This window comes from Pelobates fuscus, chromosome 4 (assembly GCF_036172605.1).
Source record: "Pelobates fuscus isolate aPelFus1 chromosome 4, aPelFus1.pri, whole genome shotgun sequence".
NCBI classification, from domain to species: Eukaryota; Metazoa; Chordata; class Amphibia; order Anura; family Pelobatidae; genus Pelobates; species Pelobates fuscus.
Window position 1 is genome coordinate 62,512,435 of NC_086320.1, and position 19,769 is coordinate 62,532,203.

The 19,769-nt window shown below is 40.9% G+C and overlaps 2 protein-coding genes across 2 annotated transcripts in view; one reads left to right on the forward strand and one right to left on the reverse strand.

Annotated features, from left to right (window-relative positions):
* INTS8 (integrator complex subunit 8) overlaps positions 1 to 246 on the forward strand; it is a 60,925-nt gene extending 60,679 nt beyond the window's left edge. Inside the window, exon 28 of the mRNA XM_063451226.1 lies at positions 53 to 246. Coding sequence (XP_063307296.1) covers positions 53 to 169 — 117 coding nt within the window. The 3' untranslated portion in view covers positions 170 to 246. The remainder of the gene's footprint in view (positions 1 to 52) is intronic.
* A 1,142-nt stretch (positions 247 to 1,388) lies between these two features.
* The window catches only part of CCNE2 (cyclin E2), a 55,882-nt gene continuing 37,501 nt past the window's right edge, over positions 1,389 to 19,769 (reverse strand). The window contains exons 2-12 of the mRNA XM_063451237.1: positions 9,304 to 9,341; positions 8,467 to 8,551; positions 7,343 to 7,402; positions 5,850 to 6,004; positions 5,332 to 5,467; positions 4,800 to 4,946; positions 4,302 to 4,397; positions 4,049 to 4,183; positions 3,762 to 3,873; positions 3,493 to 3,650; positions 1,389 to 2,938 (exon numbers count right to left, since the gene is read on the reverse strand). Of these exons, the coding sequence (XP_063307307.1) occupies positions 2,831 to 2,938; positions 3,493 to 3,650; positions 3,762 to 3,873; positions 4,049 to 4,183; positions 4,302 to 4,397; positions 4,800 to 4,946; positions 5,332 to 5,467; positions 5,850 to 6,004; positions 7,343 to 7,402; positions 8,467 to 8,551; positions 9,304 to 9,341 (1,230 nt within the window). The 3' untranslated portion in view covers positions 1,389 to 2,830. The remainder of the gene's footprint in view (positions 2,939 to 3,492; positions 3,651 to 3,761; positions 3,874 to 4,048; positions 4,184 to 4,301; positions 4,398 to 4,799; positions 4,947 to 5,331; positions 5,468 to 5,849; positions 6,005 to 7,342; positions 7,403 to 8,466; positions 8,552 to 9,303; positions 9,342 to 19,769) is intronic.

Below are 19,769 nucleotides of genomic sequence, written 5' to 3' on the forward strand. Positions count from 1 at the left end.
TGGTAGAAGTCATTGGGTTCCAGTGGTCATTCATCTCCTTTTGTCTTCCTAGATTAAAGCCATTGGGCAGACTGAGCTGAATTCCAGTAACCCAGAGGAGGTGCTGCAACTCGCTGCTCAGAGACGGAAGAAGAAGTTTCTCCAAGCAATGGGCAAGCTCTATTTCTGAAGCTAATGGCACCAGCCCCTGTACAGTATTTATAGAAATTTACAAGAGACCAAAATAAAACATCATGTTTACTTTAATACATATTTACATTTGTGCACACGGTATTCCTCCTAGAGGTAAAGTATACATTTACAGAACATATTTACATATTGTACAGAACATTTGAGTCTAAAAACCATTTGGCAGTGTGAAGCCAGGGCAAAAATAAAATAAAGTTACCATTTGTCACAATTAAAAGTTTTGCTAACAAAAGCACTAAGGGAAGAAAAAAAAAAAAGTTTGGAATGCCACATGAATACTTTAAGCATCTGCTGGGTGGTGAACCAAAAAAATAAAACCTGCAATCAGGGCAAGACCACCCTAAGCTGGTAGATTTCATTAACCTTTTATTTGCAATAGGGTTTCACAGTTTCAATTAAATTTCATCCCAAAACTTGCAGCTTTGACTTCAATAGTAGCTTAAAATAAAGCTATAACACAATAAAAACATGCTCATTGTTAATTTATCATACACTAACAGAGCCAAGATCTTAAGGTTACATGAGGTGCTTTAGCAAGACTAAGACACTGACTGTTTAACAGATGGACACTGCCTAGAACTGGATTTTAACAGTAATTTAAAAATGCAACAGGTTATCAACTAAACAGGTAAAAGCACACTTTTAGGTGGACAGTTTTCTTGTCAAACTTCCCTACAGATCCCAGTTTAAAAAACAAAAAACCCACACACAGGCATCATCCTAGCACACTCCCAGGATAAGTAGTAAAACCATTTAAAAAAAAAAAAAAAAAAAAAAAAAAAAAAAAAAGTTAAAATTTTATGTAGGATCCACTGGTCACAGGCTCCTGTGAAGCTAAAAGCACCTGCAGACTGTTTAACTCCACTGAGCCAATTCATGCAATGCCAGCTCATTGGCTGAAAGTCACCTGAGCACCCTCAGTGAATGAGCCAAGTTCTGCACAGCCATCCTAGCTCACAGCCCATCCATTTAAAGTGGTCAAATAATTTGACTACTTATGGTGTAAAGGCATCATTAACTACAGCAGATCATTGAGTGTTCCTTTAAAATCAAATAAACTCCATAGGCAGGTAAAGAGTGGAATCATATCCTCTTTCAACTTCAATGCAATCCTCTTTCAAAAATTTGCAATCTAGTATTTCACATAAGTTCTGAACACGTAGTAATATCTTCATACAGACAGTTGTATTTGAATATAAAAATTAAAATCAGAGCATTAAAAGTTGTAGCAAATATTACATCAGAAAGATTTGCAAATAACAGCTGCCATTTAGTATAAAACCCAAAAACTATGCTGTAGGGCAGTGGTTCCCTACCCAGTCCTCATGTACCCATAGCACTGCCCCTCCCCTTGACACATGGTAATAATCCTGGACTGGTAGGGGGGTACTTGACTGGGTTGAAAACCACTGCTATTGTGGCAGGGGTGCCCAAAAAGTAGATCCCAGATGTTTTAAAGCTACATTCATGTCACCATGTTACTCTACGACACGCAAAGCATGAGAGTTCTAGTTCTACAACATCTGGGGGATCACTTTTAGCCAGATAATCATTTGCTACTTTCCACTTTAAGCAATCACCATGGAGGCCAAATTAAAGGTTAATTGCTCCAATTTGTAACAATTACTTAATACATAGCAAATGCAATATATTAAAAAAAAAAAAAAAAAAGGCAATGCATGCAACTCTTTGGCTGCAAGGGTCATGTCGCAAATTCCTGGCACTTTATAGGTTAACTACACCCGTGCAAGATCCCTCCATACTGTTTAAGCCTGTACAGTTAAATGGCACCCTCCAAAAATGCATCCCAAATTAAAACAAAATACTTTTATACGCTGCATTTAAAACAAGACATTGCGAGCACCTGGAAACCATGCAATGTTATACTGAGGAGGGGAGATTTAGTTCCCCCCTTAGCAAAGAAAGCTGCACCATACCAGCTATAAGATAAGAGACAAAATAATTTATCCAGTCATTTAAACATCCTTCTTGGTTAAGGAAAAAATAAAAAAAACTGGCAGTGTCCAACAAGAATCACAGGGGGAGACCTAGAAACTAAGCCACACAAGGTGATCACCATGGAAGCAAATGCAGTGTTTTTGGCCATGGCGACTACACTAAATCCGTAAGGAAAGCTCGTCTTCAATTGACAGAACACAACTTTAAGGGAGTACAGCAAACCAAGGGTAAAGGCAATATGCAGAAACCTGCATGTATTTCAGGTTATTTTGCTGGTAAGGCAGGTGTAGAACCATCAGTTTATAGGATTAGAGCAGGGCACATTGGCAGGGGTTTCATTTTTTTTGCAGGGGTAGAGGGATAGAAATAAAATTAAAGTGACAGCTCATCCCACCAACAGATTTGAGTCCAGAAGAAAAGTTTAAGAGTCCAAAATTTGACAGAATTCATATTGTTAAAATAGTAACCTTTTAAAAATTGAGCTGCCTGTATAGCCATGTTCCTGGACCCAAAAGTAGGGAGTACAATACTGCAATAAATAAGTTAGCAAACTAGAGAGTGCAAGACAGGGCTCCTGCATGAAAATTGCCACATATTCCAAAACATCCAGGAGACATCTCGTTGTCCAATAGACCGTAAAGCTGATGACAAAAAGGAAGTAGAGACATCCAACTAGAATATTTTATAGAGTATTTTTCTCTGTACTTTTGGGTGGTGTCAAGATACCTCCAACTAAGAGTGGAGATTGTCCATCATGCAGAACAGTAACTCTGTGTGCTCCTACTTCATCCTACAGGACAGAAGGGGAAGAAAAATATATAAAAAAAATTTACAAGTGTATATTCAGTTCCATCACTAAAGTACAGTGGAGATTCAATAATCCTTATTTAAAAATTGATCAATTGGAAAAGTCTAATTTTTAGTGATGCCAGCATGCTTTTGTTATGATACAAATCCCCTCCATAAAAACCAAGATGTTCACTGCATGGAGCCAAGAGCAGTTAATTGGTGATCTCACATTGCCAAGTAGCCAACAGAAGATCTGTCCAAGAGCTTCTGGTTTTTATTGAAGAAAAGGACTGCATCCCCTCATAAGTTAGCAAACTTAGCAATCTTGACTACAATAGCACCAGGTCACTACAATGCTAATCTAGTTTTGTTTCCAGCTCAGCTCCCACTCACTAGGTCTTCTGTTTGATTATTTTGGCCTATTTTTTATGCTCTTTGAATTCTGGAACATTTACTCTTCAGTGGAGAACCCAGTCTAAATTAGTAAAACATGGTATACCTTTACATAGAAAATAATTGCAATAGGGTGGGTTGAATGCTGCAAAACATACATACCAGCATCTCAAGGTAGTTTGTATGAGTCTGGATATTGTGAAGATCGTCTGGTAGCACCTTTTTAATCATTTGTAGCTCTGCAGGTGGGTTTCTTCTTGCAGCTCTTGCAAAAGGGGTCATCCACTGTACACATTCAGATATGCCATCCCATTCTAGACCTGCAATGGAAGAGCAAGAGGGTTAACTAAATTTCAGCTTGTAACAGTCATACATACAAGAAAAAAAAAAACTTCACAATTCTGTTCACCTCTATACATTGGCAATCTTACCTGTAGCTTTAGCAACTACTTCCATTGAAGAATAGTGGTATAATGCAGCGGCTGCCAGAATTCGATACTTATAGTCCAGTGAGGAAAGATCTAAAATACAGAGATCCAGAAGCTGTAACAGATTAAAAGATAAGTTAGTCAAGTGTATTATATCCCTCGCATATGCATTTTTATACAAGGTAGATTAAGAATTTTTTTTTTTTTTTTTTTATTTTTATTTTTTTTTAAGAGCATGAGTAAGATCCCAGACTGTTTTTAGCAAAAAACAAAACCACAGGAGTCCTTACCTGTGCTATCTGGATAAACTGTTCCTGTGAGTACTGAGGTAGCAGAAGTTTTGGCATTTCCTTAAGAGAAGATACTTGAAGATAGAGATTGAGCCAGGCGATTGCAGTAACTGGACATAGCTCCCACTTTAATGCCTAAGAAAGGTAAAAGAGAATGAGCAAAAATCAAACAAGTGTTTAGGATTAGTAATGGAAATACAAATAAGTATGTCCATTAACAGACTCTGAATAGTGAACCTGTACAATGACTTGCCTTCAGTATGATGAGCTCCATCTGAATAATATCATCCTCACAGCAGGCACCATCTGTGACATAGGCAAACTCATTGATTTTAGGTGGATAGATTTCCTAGAATATAAATTGAGAAATATTTATTACACAAGCACCTAGTACAGTAGGACATCCTCCTATAGATTAATACATGTATTAGCCTACATGCCATCTGTTACAGAATTTTGTTGGCAATATTTACTCTGTGGTACACATTACAAGCTACAGCATTGGACATGACACATTTCACTTGGAGTGTATTACAGGTGCATCTTGCAGCAAGTTTAAATACTAGAAAGAAAGCCTATTAAAAATAGGTCAACTCACTCAATGCATGGGGGGGGGTGGTATAGCTAGCTCAGTTAAGGCTTTTTAAAGTGGTGATTCACAAGCAAGAAGTTTGCCCTGAAAGAATCCCTCACCCACACAAGAAAGGCTTGCCCAGCGTGATGGCTGCCATATGGACTATCATTGACTCACCTCTAGTTTAGCAGCAATGAACAGACATGTGACTCCTATGAGCTGAAGCATGGATTTGCTTAAACTGTTTTGTGTCAACATGAACCTGTCAAAGAAGTCTTGAGCAAGGTAGAAAGTATCCCTGTGTAGGGAGTAGACTTCAGATACCTGAAAGAAGGAGGCAACATAAAAACATTAAACCCTCACTCATTTTTAAATATTAAGCGTCAATCCCCCCACCCCCATAAGCCAAGTACATGCACCTATTATAAAAAGAAAATGGCTTTTAAATACACTTCCTTTTTCTCATCGATATGAAAGTTTGTAAACCTTTTAGAAACGCTTGTATATAATAAAAACTAAATAAGTGATTGGTAGCTAAATATATATCCAACATATGTTTAACTTATATATGGACTTTCTGGAGGAAAGGGAAACAAATCACCAGGTAAGACCTATTTTAGAAAAGGTCAGTCAGTGACCTGTGTTTATTATCCCCTCCCCTCCAAATAAAAAGTTGTCCTATATCAAAGTGTCGGCAGGGATAGCATACCTCTATGAGCCAGTCCATTAAAATTGACCGCATGTCTCTGTTCAGCAAGTGATGGTTCTGAAGTACACGACTTGAGTGTAGGTATCTGATTTCTTTGTCCAACATTTTCACCCACACATCATTTGAAGTTGCCCAGCTACAAGACAGAACAAGAAGCGTTTTAAGTTTGTAGGTAAATGAAAATTTGTCAGTCACTTTAGAGGGAGTGGTTTGTGTTCCAAAGTTACTTTAAAATTATTGCTACTTTGTAGGAGTCCCAAATTTAAAGAAGTAATTTTACTGCTCATACGTTATGACATGTAGGGGTCAAGAATGCGAGATATAACTAGCTGGCACTGGATCTTGGGAGATTGTTTTTTGCCAAGGCTACAGATACACTTAAGAGGGACATGTGTACAAACTAGCCTTCTTTGGACAGCCCATTTACAACAAAATCAGAAACACAGGGATAGTTCATTTTGTTGCAAGAAATGTATTCTTATAACCTGAACTAAATGTTAAAATATAAAAATACTCACCTCAGCTCTGGCAGAGGACATGGGCTGATGAAGAGATTCTTAAACCTGTATCGGGTAAACTTTGACATGTCTGGAGAGATTTCCGTTTCTTTTTGTGGGGTTTCAATGAGAATGCACGGAGTTACAGTTCCTGTCGTTATTTGAGACCAGCAGCCCTTTTAAAGGAAACATAGAAGCACACGTAAGCATAGTGTAATACAATTAGAGGCAAGACAGTTTAAGGTATAAAGTATATGGTAGAGTTGAAAGTGCGTATGACAAGGGTCTATCACAATACAGTAGTTGAAGTGACACTTTGGAAGGCAAGTTGGCAGACATTTTGTAGTGCCCATGAGATCTGGACAGATTAGCACACCTGCAAATGCCATCCTCCAATTAGCACTTGTTTACAGAATACTTTGCAAAATAAAGAATGAGTCTTAAGAAAGACAGCTCTAGTTTAAATACTATCTTGCAGGCCTGACAGAATATAAAGTAGTTTTCTGGCATGAAAAGTCACATCAGATGCACTTGATAACTATATCCCAGTTAACTTCCCCCTTTAAGTGGCAATGCAGCTTCACATACAGCAAGATATTGCTGTAAAAAATACCTTTTGTTGCATAGCTATGTATTAGAGGGCTACTAAAACATATCCATTCGCCACTGGGCTTGATATTTAAATAAAGATTAGTAGGTGATCCAGTGGGCAAAGAAACTCAGACCTGTGACACCATCTGCTTCATTTTTAGAATATGTGGGAACCAAGAATCTAGAGTAACATCAGAGCACTCCATTTACTGGCTGGCATATTGGTTTTACGCACATTCAACACTTCTATATTCTGTGGTCACCTGGTGCACAGCTGCCACATCAATGGCTAAAGAGCCTTCCAACCACTAGATAAAAGTAGCGTTAATTTAAAGGGACACTAGGCACAAAAACAAGTTTTGGTGTATGGATCATGTCCTTGCAGTCTCACTGCTCAATTCTCTGTCATTTAGGAGTTTAAAAAAAAAAAAAAAAAAAAAAAAAAAACCCACTGGTTTCTGCCCATGCAGCTCTAGTCACATCTCCCAAATGACACTGCCTGCATGAAAAAGGGGTTTAAGTTTCAATGAGATGTTAATTTTGTTTTTTTATCTCCTGCAGGGGCTAGAAGACTATTAACAGAGTAGGAGAAAAATTCTAAGTTAAACAGAATGTGCAATAAAGAGTGTAAACATTAGATGTGTCTTCACATGGAGTGTTTAGGAAGGCTGTGCAAGTTACATGCAGGGAGGTGTATAGGACACCTAAATAGCAAAGAATTGTGCAGCGAGACTGCATGGGCATGATCGGTACCGCAATACTGCTTCATTAAGCTAAATGTTGTTTTGGTGCCTATAGTGTCTCTTCAGCAGAGGCAACCCATTGGTTAATATGCACTATCCACAAAGATAACTACAGGTTTTATTGAATCGTTTGGGAATCCTATTGATTAGTTTCTGGAAAAATAAAAAATAAACACATACCTGTATTTCATATTTGTGTTTGAGTGTGTCCTGTTGATATTCATCTGTTGGTTCTATTTCCTGAAAATAAAAAAAAAAAAGGTGTTATCCACTACCTCAAAGATTGAAAGTTGAAGAATGGCAGAAGGGACTTACAAGAATGCATACCATTTTAAAGAGAAGACTTAAGATCTGGCTTTTAGGATGTGCTTGATCCAAATGGATCAGAACACCAGAGGCAGCCCAAGACAGACCCTTTGTGTGCAGAGGCATGCTACACGCAAAGCTATATTTTACAGCAGGGGTGCCCAGAGGTAGAGCTCCAGAGGTTTTAAAACTACAGCTTCCATAATGCTTTGTCATTCTAAAGATATGCACAGCATCATGGGATTTGTAGCTCTACAACATCTGGGGATCTACATTTCAGGCACCCCTGTTTTAGAGGCTCAAGTACAGATGTGTGGGAATACCACTTGAAAAAAATGAAACCGTTTTGGCTTTTAAATTTCTGACCAAATTCAGTAGAGTGCACCATAAAAACGAACATTTGAGCGAACGAACAGGAGACATGGCAAAACATTACTACATTGTGAAGTTTTCCAGTAATTTGCACAAGGAGCAGTGACAGTATGATATTTGGAGAGTGAAAACGATGCTTGTAGAGACCCAGGCACACTGGAATTATCCTGGTAACTCATCTACCAGCGATGGTATTTCTAGTTGTATTTAGTTTTATACTTGGTATTCAATGACAAAATGCAGTGTAAGTTCCACAAAGCTACTAATTGGAACGCTGCTGCAGTTAAGCTAGGTGGAAACGGTAGCACTATCCTTCCTTAGCTACACGAACACCATCTAGAGAGTATCTGCGTACTGAATGGGTTTAGAAAGCATTACTCTTAGGCAGTGCAGAAACAGTGTCCATCTTAGGACTAACCAGGCGTTCCCTTGCAACCAGCTCTGCCAGTCTTTGGATGACCATAAAGCACATGTGTACAGACTCCTTATCCCAAAATACTCTGCAGTTGGCATTGTTCACAGTACACACAAATCACCTCTGACTCGTACAATGGCTGTGATCAAAAGTCAGGCCAAACAATAAGTCAACAAGGATATTTCAATCTGCTGGTGTGCTTTTAGTTTACCTCATATTTCCTTTTTCGTGGTGCAAGTGCAGCTGGGCTATCATTTTCAGACTCACATTTGACATTCTTTGCTTGTAGGCGCCCACTATAAAAAGGAGACCAAAAAAAAAAAAATGGTAAAGTTTGTTTTCTGCACTTAAATGGAAATGCGTTTAATACAGCCAGATCTAAAGCAAGGTATAGGAATGGAGTCACACAGACGTAAATGGGCAGCACATTCTGGTTACATGCGAGATCATCACAGGCAATAAAGCAAGGTTTTCATTTTCAAAAAAAATAGCAATAAACTGCATCAAGCTTTTCAGTGGATCATCTTTTCCAAAGTATTACAGGATTTGCCATATGCTGGAGTGTTGTAGTCTATTTGTGATATATGTATATAACGTATTATTGAAACATTGCTATGCAAACAGCAATTATGTGGGTCACTTGTGATGCAAGTTATAAAAAGCAGCATAGTAGCAGTCCATAACGGCATAGACCCCACTTATGTCATATGGATAAGCCCCTAAACAAGCAATTTGCCTGGCTGAAAATGCACAGCAATCTTAGTACATCACCTAATGTGAGTAGACCATAAAACGCTGACATTAGAGTGAAAGATGGGGGTTTCTTTAAGAACACTAGTTTAAAGGCACAATGGTAAAAATGAAACCAAGATCGTCAAGAGATATGAAACTTACGGCTATCTACTATTCAGTATGCAAATCTGATCTACAAAAATGAGCCAACTGCTATGGTCACGGCATGGCTGTTTTAGTTTGTTAAAGTTTAAAACTTGGCGGAAAAAAAAATACTAATTTGAAAGGCCTATATATTAGCATAAAAATAGCTCACCTTCTTCTTGACATTCTTAAACGTGAGGAAATCTTTACCTGAAGACACAGTAAGAAGATGGATTACATTAAGTTACATGCAACATAGGGGATATTACAATTTAAAAAAAAAAGTTACATATATTTTTAAAATAAACAAATTCACACACCAAGAACAGAAATGTTTTGATTCAAAATAGTTCAGATTGTTAAAGAATTATAGAATATTCAGAGAAATAAAAAGCAAAGATGAGGAATGACATGAGTTTGGACCAACTAGTGGCAGGTTGCAGAATAGCAGTCTATTTCCCTCCTGAACAGAAGTAAACCCATCTATATTTGTAATAAATATCATGAAATCTGCCCAGAATTATCCGAATAACCCTTCTAAAAAGCCAGCTGTACCCTGTTATTAGAAGGGGCTCAGTCCTGGAGAACTTGTTGTTCCTTTAAGAAGCCATCTTCACGACTCCCGCCAACAGCCTGCCCTGAACCCCCACCTAGGGGTGGAAAGAGCCCAAATCCCGCCAGGTAGGAGGGAGAAGGGCTGGGGGACCCTCACCCCTGTGTGTGTACCCCCTGTCCCTGTCCGGCCCCGGGCTGGGGTGTGAGCCGGAGGGGGCCAGTTCCGCGCCAATTTACTGAAAGCGCCCAAAACAGCAGCCTTCCCTCCAAAGCCTGGGGAGGGGGGTGGGGGACAGACACCCCAAATTACACGTCACAGACTGTGCCTGGGGGACATGGGGGAACCCCAGCACCCAGTTATTATTCCAGGGACCCCACTCTGTGCCTGGGCTTTGTGAGAGTCAGAGAGGGAGGAGGGGGAAGGGGGTGAGTTACCATTTGCTCTGTGCAAAAAAAAAAAAAAAAACTCTCCCTCCAAAAAATAAAATTTTATATAGAACACACAAGGGTGGGGGACCCCACTCGAAGACCAGGGGGACCCCAAAACTGCCAGCCTTGCATAGTGATAGAGGGGGGATTCCTGTGAGATTTAACCCTTTCCTTGCCACATGTTTACCAGCCAGCTTTACTTTATATTGGGGGGAATAATGGTGGAATTACAGTAACACGGTGCCAGGGTCAGTAAAAGGCTGGGGGTTCTATAGTCACCCCCGTATTACCATATGGCTGTAGGTAGAAATATCAATACCCCCTCCCCCATATAAAGGGTATTTATTATAAAGCCAGGGGTTATACCGGATGTTTGTGAGGAGGATTGCAGGGAGATGTTTTTTATGGGGAGGTTTATTTATGGCTGTTTCAGTGAAGTGGTGATGGTGGGTTTTTTCCCTCGGTAATGCTGAGTGTACTTACCGGAGAGAGTCTCTGTCTGCAGATGCACCAAGCGGGTCTCAGCTGATCAGCTGGCGCCAAGCCGCTTTATAGAGCCCAGGGTTGGCGAGCGCATGCGCCTGGCGCCCAGACACCAAGCAATGGGGGATGGGGGGGCAGGACAGGCTCTCACCTTAACTTCACTATTAACACTGGGAAGGTGAGAGGTGGGGGTGAGAGGAAATTATAATAAACTGTTTGTGGGGGGGATGGGAATGACGTGTTTAGTAGTGAGGAAAAGAGGATAGGAAGTTTTGTATTTCTTGTTTCATGTGTGACATGCATTAGTATCATGGTCAGGGGAGGGCACATGGCAGAGTGGGGGTCTTCCAGCTTTAGTATGGTGGGAATATGAACAAAAATAATCTAGATTATATTTATTGTGGCTGCAAGTACAATCAGTCTTGTTTAAAGGAGGGGGTGATCAATAGAGGTTTGTGTTAATATTTGATAATATATTGCAATATATAAATGTGTAGGTACAGACTGAGCTCCACTAAAATGGAGAGGGAGGGGGGGTTGGTAGCAGCACAGGCATTGAGATTAGGAGATCGCCACATGTGTATAATGGTGATCCAGCAGGAAACACAAAATGGAAGCTACTCAAACCAGTTTTGCACACATCAGAACAGCCAGAACAAAAATGTAATTATAGGAGTAGTTTCAAAACGAGGGCGAAGACCCATTATTTAGAATAATCTGCTTTAAAGCTGACCATTGCACTTCTCATGTTACACAATCAAAAAATGTTTTCTGTGTTAGATTAGAATCTGGAACCCAGTTGTGCTGCCTGAGAATTCACAGAGATTGTAAATTCCGTGGAGCAGACATCTATTGTGTAGAGTGCAAGCTCTGGGGCTCAGCGGACATGAGGCTTTAAACTGAACCCTTATATTATATGGTATAGCTGGCTGATTTGGAGAACAACTATTTACTAATACATTGAGCCATAGCCAATACTGAAGAAATCCCACATATGCCCCCAGCTAGTTATTATAAAGCATATTACAGCCAGGGATACAAATGGCTGAAAAGTATTATAGTACCCAATAATTGCCTCTTGGGGAGGTCAGACGACCCCCTCCCCATTATTAATAGCCCTTTCAGGGTCACCCCCAACACAAACAACCCTGCTAACCTGCCCTCATCAGTAAAAAAAAAAAAAAAGTGTATTATTGTATGTGTATTCAATTTATACACTTTTTCCTAAGAGAAAAATCCCACTTCTATCCCTACTGGTTACCCCCACCTTTAGAAGTATGCTCTAACTATTAAACATTGCTACAGACCATTATTCTAGTTATGTACCCTCTCTGCTTAGAGTAGGTGTCTGTAGTGCCAGTCCCAGCAGGTATAATGTGACATTAATAAGATTACAGACTGTATAAAGCAGTTATGGTTTTCACATTCTCCTGTACACAGGGAGAATACCTCCATATAACAGAGAGTGATAACCTGGGGCACTGCAGGGACTACATTTCTCATGATGATCCTAGCTAGAGGATGGCTGAGGATCATGGGCATTCCTGGTGCACAATGTGCTGGCCCCACACCATGGGGAGTCCCAGCTCCGGGCTGATGCAGAGCAGCCCTGGACACCCTGTTGTTTATCAGAATGTTTCCAGGCAGGGTGGCTGCTCAGGCCCTGCCCGGCCCCATTTACATGGCCATGGAGGCTCTTTGTGTTGCCAGGCGCCCGCCGCCTGATCCCTCTCTCGCTGGACGGAACCCGCTCTTTTTGCATAGCAGAATGCTGGTTTGAATTTCCCGCGTAACTTGCAAAGACAAGGCTGGAGACCACGCCCCCTCCATTCCCCCTGGGCGGGGCTTACGTCAAGCGACGACCAATAGGAGAGCCAGGAGTGGGAACAACGTGGCCAGCTGCAGAATGTAAACACAGAGCAACACGTGTGACAGGACGTAGGAAGGAGAGACTCGCGCTGTCAGCTGGAGCCCGGGACGGATTCTGATTGGCTGCCCGGCTCCAAACCGCTCTGTGATGCTGGAGGACTGGAGCTGAGTTGGAAAAATGTAATTCAGCCAAGACTGCTTTAGGACACATGGGCCTTCATGGGGGCCTGGGAAATATTAACCCTTCATGGGCCTGTGATACATTAACCCCTTCATGGGGGCCTGGGAAATATTAACCCCTTCATGGGGGCCTAGGAAATATTAACCCCTTCGTGGGGCCTAGGAAACATTAACCCCTTCATGGGGGCCTGGGAAATATTAACCCCTTCATGGGGGCCTGGGAAACATTAACCCCTTCATGGGGGCCTGGGAAATATTAACCCCTTCATGAGGCCTAGGAAATAACCCCTAAATGGGGGCCTAGGAAACATTAACCCCTTCATGGGGCCTAGGAAACATTAGCCCCTTCATGTGGCCTAGGATACATTAACCCCTTCATAGGCACAGGGTGACATTAACCCCTTCATGGGGCCTGGGAAATTTTAACCCCTTCATGGGCCTGGGAGATAGTAACCCCTTCATAGGCCCAGGGAGACATTAACCCCTTCATAGGCCCAGGGAGACATTAACCCCTTCATGGGCCTGGGAGACATTAACCCCTTCATGGATCTGGGATATATTAACCCTTTCATGGGGCCTGGATATATTAACCCCCTTCATGGGGCCAGGGAGACATTAACCTCTTGACCTTGGAGCCATTAACCCCTTCATGGGTCTTGGATACATTAACCCCTTTATGGTCATGGGGGACTTTAACCCCTTAATCACAAAGCAGAACTGACCCACATACATTAAATAGTCCTTACCCAGTGCCCTAACAATCCAAAGAGTTCAATTCACAGTGACAAAAGCAGTGACCAGACTTTCAAATAGACGAGTAATAAGACAGTTTAACCCCTTAATGACCAAACTTCTGGAATAAAAGGGAATCATGACATGTCACACATGTCATGTGTCCTTAAGGGGTTAAGGGGTTAATCCAGAATAGTTATTCACTAGAGTGTGCATTTAGTCCTTAAAGGGACACTATAGTCACCTGAACAACTTTAGCTTAATGAAGCAGTTTTGGTGTATAGAACATGTCCCTGCAGCCTCACTTCTCAATCCTCTGCCATTTAGGAGTTAAATCCCTTTGTTTATGAACCCTAGTCACACCACCCTGCATGTGACTTGCACAGCCTTCCATAAACACTTCCTGTAAAGAGAGCCCTATTTAGGCTTTCTTTATTGCAAGTTCTGTTTAATTAAGATTTTCTTATCCCCTGCTATGTTAATAGCTTGCTAGACCCTGCAAGAGCCTCCTGTATGTGATTAAAGTTCAATTTAGAGATTGAGATACAATTATTTAAGGTAAATTACATCTGTTTGAAAGTGAAATCAGTTTGTTTTTTCATGCAGGCTCTGTCAATCATAGCCAGGGGAGGTGTGACTAGGGCTGCATAAACAGAAACAAAGTGATTTAACTCCTAAATGACAGTGAATTGAGCAGTGGAATTGCAGGGAAATGATCTATACACTAAAACTGCTTTATTTAGCTAAAGTAATTCAGGTGACTATAGTGCTCCTTTAAATTTGAAATTCACTTAGAATTTCCAGCAATTCTCATTTGCAACATTCCAACCCCTTACATTTGTGTAATAGATGCTATCTTTATTAAATACTATAATGTTTTTATTTTTATTACTTTTTATATAGCGCCAGCAAATTCCATAGCGCTGTATAATGGCTCTGTAGGGTGCCCATGGTCCTTCCTAACTGCAGTGATATGTTAAAAACGTTTATACGTTTACATTAGTACACCAATTTTGGATTCTACATTGACTGAGAGCGGTCACTCCATTTTTAGATTAGTTTAGACTACATTTTAAGGTTAGTTTTCAAAGCCACACAATAGCTGACAGCAAGCCTTTACATTTGAAATTCACTTTAATTTCCCAACAGTACTCGCTTTGATATATAACCATGCATGAGTAGTATTTTAGAGTGTGACTTAAAGGGACTCGCCAGGCTGGTTTAGACCTATTATCATAGAAATGCATTACATTGAGAGTGCATTAAAATATGCACCCACAAAAATAATAATAATTTGAGGTTCATGCATTTCTTGCAAAACTGTACAGTTTGCTGAATTTGCATTAAGCTCTCATAGAACCAGGAAGTAAACCAGTTCACTTAACTTTCAATAACAGTGCTGACCTTATCAAATAAAAAATGTTTTATGAATGTAGCAAGGGTTGCCACTGTACAAAGTTGTCTCAGCTCACAGAAACTTAAAGGAACACTCTACTGCCCAAATGAAAAATAAATAAATAATAAATCACTATTTAGTAGCTATAACTAGGAACCATGGGCCCCACTCGTCGCTCTCCCTAAGCAGTACGCGTTTGTGGGATGCATGTTGTAAATTAATGTGGTTATGACAGTTGGCGGAGTGTGATTGCATGTGGCTGGCTGAGTGTTGAATTGTCTTAGTGTGATTGTGTTTGGGGTTTGACTGAGTGTGATTGTGTGTGTAACATTTCTGCTTCGCTTTCTGCAGAGAGTGTGGTATAATCCCTGGTGGTTCAGCTCTAACCCTTCGCCTCCAGTCCAAGGCTTCGGGAAGCCTCAGACCAGGTGCCGATACTAGTCTGAGAGATTTCATGGACGCTGTCAGCCTATTGGTTGCTCCCCATTCACAAAACAGAGCAAAAAAGATACTTAGCCCTGGACTGGAACAAAGTAAAAGGGCAGAGGTAATGGGAGCTGGATTGAAGACTCTGAGGTTAAACTGTTTCTGAAAGTAACTGGGTGCCCAGGACCTCTTTGCACCATAACAACTTCATTCTAATCCCCTGCTACTCTCCCTTAATCTGCCATTCTATATCTAGTAGGCCTAATGGAATAAACATTCCTGCATAATGCACCAGACATGGAGGTGCCTGCAGGACCTTTTAAAGTCAAATTGCAAGATTTGTATACAATGGTGGAGTTGGATAGAAAGAGAGTGAGAAGCTTACTCCAGTTTACTAAAGGCAATTCATCTGTAAATTCAACTACACTCACTGAATTAGCATATTCAATATTGGACAATTTGGTTTTGTTGAAAAATATACCTGAATTGTGATGCAGCTCTGGCTAATTATCAGCATGTATTGCGGAGGTTGTGTGTAATAGTAATGTAAAAAAATATACTTTTCACACCCTTTCTGCTTACCATTTTGCAGAGGGGGTTATAAGCTCTAGCATTCCGTTTTAACATGCCCTACACTACAGCCCCTATTCCCCCCAAACAATACAGTATATATATATATATATATATATATATATATATTTATGGACAAGGGTGTCATAATGGGCCTTTCATGGCTCGATCTTCTATGCCCCTGTTTTCGGTCACGAGCGTGCATCTGTTATGGTACTTTTTAGCAGTAAACCAAAATGTTTAAATGTCTATCTGTTCCTGTCCAAATTAAGAAAATTGAATTGCGTATATACGCTGAAGTAATTAAGTCTGACACACGGAGTTCAGGTTAAAATAACTTCGAGAAAATTTATTGGCAAGTGAAGCAAAGCGGGTGCGCAGGCCCTTTTAAGAGGCATTTTACGTCATCATTGATTATCAATATATTAGTGAATAAACATCATTAATTGGGTTAATTGTTAAGTGTCTGAATTAGTGTCCACCTATCAGTATAATTAATTGGCTCAAAAACTAAGTGGTTAGTCCCGTGCCCACCCACCAAGAGGTGGTATTATTCTGGACACGGGTGGGGACAAGGGGGTCTGGAGCGTCATTTTACACGGTCAGTGATCTCAGATCTCGTGGCCAGGTGCAAGGTCTCTTATGAATAGAACATTTCATTACTACTGTGTTCTCATGGCCTTCAAATTATACTATGTTGCGAGTTAGGGGAAAGTCAGCAGTTCCTGAGTTAGTCATGTCTTTATAGAAAATACAGTCTTTGTCCATTGTTAGATGTACTGGGAAATTCTGTCATGTAATGTAGTTTTAAAATGGAGAAGTTAGGTTATAAGGACAAAATGGAGGAATGAAGAAGTCAGGTTAGGAGGACAAAATGGAGGATTTGTCACGGTATGAAGTTAAAATGGAGTTAGTACAATAATTCAATGCAAGTACAATAAAGATTTTTAATAATTCTACATCAGTCCCCCCTATGAAATGTTAGATTCTAAGAGATAAAACTTTATTTGTTAGTACCAGAAGACGTGTTAACCCAAAGGCACAGAAACCCCGTGGCCGCTAGCTAGGTGTTAATGCAAAGTGCAAGTCTGTCCCTAGAGCTGACCCTATTAGGCTAACTCATCGTCAGCATGGCTCTCGAACACTTCACTCCCATGGGTGGCCCATGATGGCTTGCCCACCACTTCTCCACACGGGGTCTTTACCATTCACTGACAGATGCTGTCCCTAAGCTGGTCCCTTCCTAGAATTCTCGCACTTTATCAACAAAAGGGATAGTTTGCAGCGGTAAACAGGGTGAGTTGAGATCTTGGAAATCTTGGTCATCAACTTCGAGATGTGTGAAAGTGGGTGCCGCTTGGTCAACAGTCTTCATGAGGGATTTTCTCAGGCAAGGGAGGACACAACAAAAGAGAAGAGCAAAGATAAAAAGAAAAATTAGTATTGCCATACCAATATGCATTAAGGCCTTTTGCCATCCTGTCATCCAACCAAACCATCTTTCCCAGGGATCTTTTATCCCAGAATTCCTTTTTAACTCTTCAGAAAGGTCATTTAATTTTTCTATGGCTAATGTAACTTTACCATTAGGGCCTGTGTTTTCTGGGATGTAAGTACAACATGTCATGGTGTCTGGCAAAATTTTACATACCCCTCCTTTTTCGGCTAGGATCATATCTAGGGCCATTCTATTCTGGAAGGCCATTTGGGATGTGGCCTGCAACTGTTCGGCCAATCCCTGGAGAGCATCTCTGGTATAATTAACAAAACGCTGTTGATTATAATAAATGTAATTTATCCAATTTAAATTCTTGTTTGTGGTAACTATGGCAAAAAGTGATTCAAATCCTGCAGCAACTTCATCTCTTGCTTTAAATTCATTGGGCACCCCCCTAGGCACTCCAATGGCATCAATATAAACATGAGGGTCGAAACTTCCCTTCACTGGGGCTTCGCGCTTAACCTTAGTGTGTCTGGACTCATGGGTAATGAGGTGTGTGTCAGAGATGATGTGTATGGGCATAATGGCTTTAGCCAAAGTACACTCCCCCCACCACTCCTTGTCCATCCTGGATCTTAACTGTAAATCCCCACACAACCAGTAAATATCCCCCAATGACCTAGTGTGAAACTGCAACAAGTTCATGGAGACATTTCTGTAGGTAGCACAATACCCCTTGGAGAAGTTACCTAAGAACCTGCCAATTCCATCATAATTAGCATAACAAGTGTAATTACCTTTATATACTGTAATACCATCTGGGGGTTTGACATCCTGGGTTAGGAGAGGATACTCTTTTGTCCATGCTTTACATATGGACCTGTTAAAATCATAGTGATAGGCAAAAAGGCTCAAAACACATGCTTCTATATCTACTGGCAGGATTAAAGGCACAGTGCCCAGGTGAGGCCGGGCACCGCCACACACATAGCATGCAGTCTTATTATGCTTATTAGCATTATATTCCATCCATTCTAACCATAGATTTACATCATTAAAACCTGTTTCTGCGGCCATGGTATCTTCAAAGGTGGGGTTAGCAATGGCCATCATATCTTGAAAAGTCTGGATGTGTGGTTTTAATGGATTAGGGACCATATGAGTGGCCCCTTGCCACTCAGAAGAGTTGCACATATCTTTAAGGTAGAAATGCCCTAACTTATGGTAGGAACCCTTTTTCCAATACATTCCCATCACATATTGGTCTGCATCTGTTGGACTTGGATGCTCAATAATAAGAATTAATTTCATTGGTGTACCTCCCCCAGGCTTTCTCAAAGTCATTCTCTGGAGAAGGGATCTACCCTGATCATCTACTTTAGATAAGGCACTTTTTGGTTTGTAACCCCAGGCAGGCCCGGCATTCCATCCCGCCGCCCCCCAATGGTCACAATTGTGCCCCCATTGTCTGTCCACTACACAAACATATGGGTCCTTTGAATGAGGGATATCTCTATAGATACTCTGAATTTGTGATGTAGGGAACGGGCATTCTACGATATCACAATAATCAAAGGTATAGGTAGCCACATGGGTACATGATGAGTTATACCAAAAGGTGTACCCACTAACATCCTTAGTAATGGCTACCTGCTGGGCTTTAATTGAGCTAATTAAGGAGATTATGTACCAGAGGTACATGCTTGTGCGGTATCTGCTTCCTCTGGGGCAGGAGACTTCTTGCCTCTGGGGCAGGAGACTTCTTGCCGGCCAATTTGACGAGGTTGCGGTGATCAGGAGAACTTGGAATGGACCGTCAAATCTTGGTTCCAGGGTATTTTTCCGCACAAATTTCTTAACCAGAACCCAATCTCCGGGAAGCAGGCTGTGGGTACCTGTATCCAAATCGGGATCTGGAATTGAAGAGAAAACTTGGGCATGTATTTTGTTTAAGGCACTTGCAAGTTCAGTTACATAGTCTACTAAAACATCTGATTGGAGCTGTAACTGTTGCGGGAAATAACAACCTAGTCTGGGTGCTGTCCCAAATAGAATCTCATATGGGGATAATGAGTGCTTCCCTCTAGGTGTGTGCCTAACGCTGAATAAAGCTATTGACAGGCTTTCTGGCCAGGGCATCTTTGTTTCTTGTGATATTTTTAACATTCTGGCTTTTAAGGTGCCATTCATGCGCTCTACTTTACCACTACTTTGTGGGTGGTAAGGGGTGTGGAAGGCTAAGGTCACCCCTAGAGCAGTCCAAATTTCTTTAGTCACTGTTGCTGTAAAAGCTGGGCCTTGGTCACTTTCAATGACTTCTGGAAGTCCGAATCTACATACAATATCTGTAAGTAGGCGTTTTGCAGTTGTTTTTGCAGTGATATTGGCCACTGGGTAGGCTTCTGGCCAGCCTGAGAACATGTCCACTATTACTAGTGCATATTCATGAGGCCCACTCTTGGGCATTTGAATGTGATCAATTTGAATTCTCTGGAATGGGTACATGGGTTTCGCCAGGTGCTTTGAAGGCACTTTGATTGGTTTAAAAATAATAAAG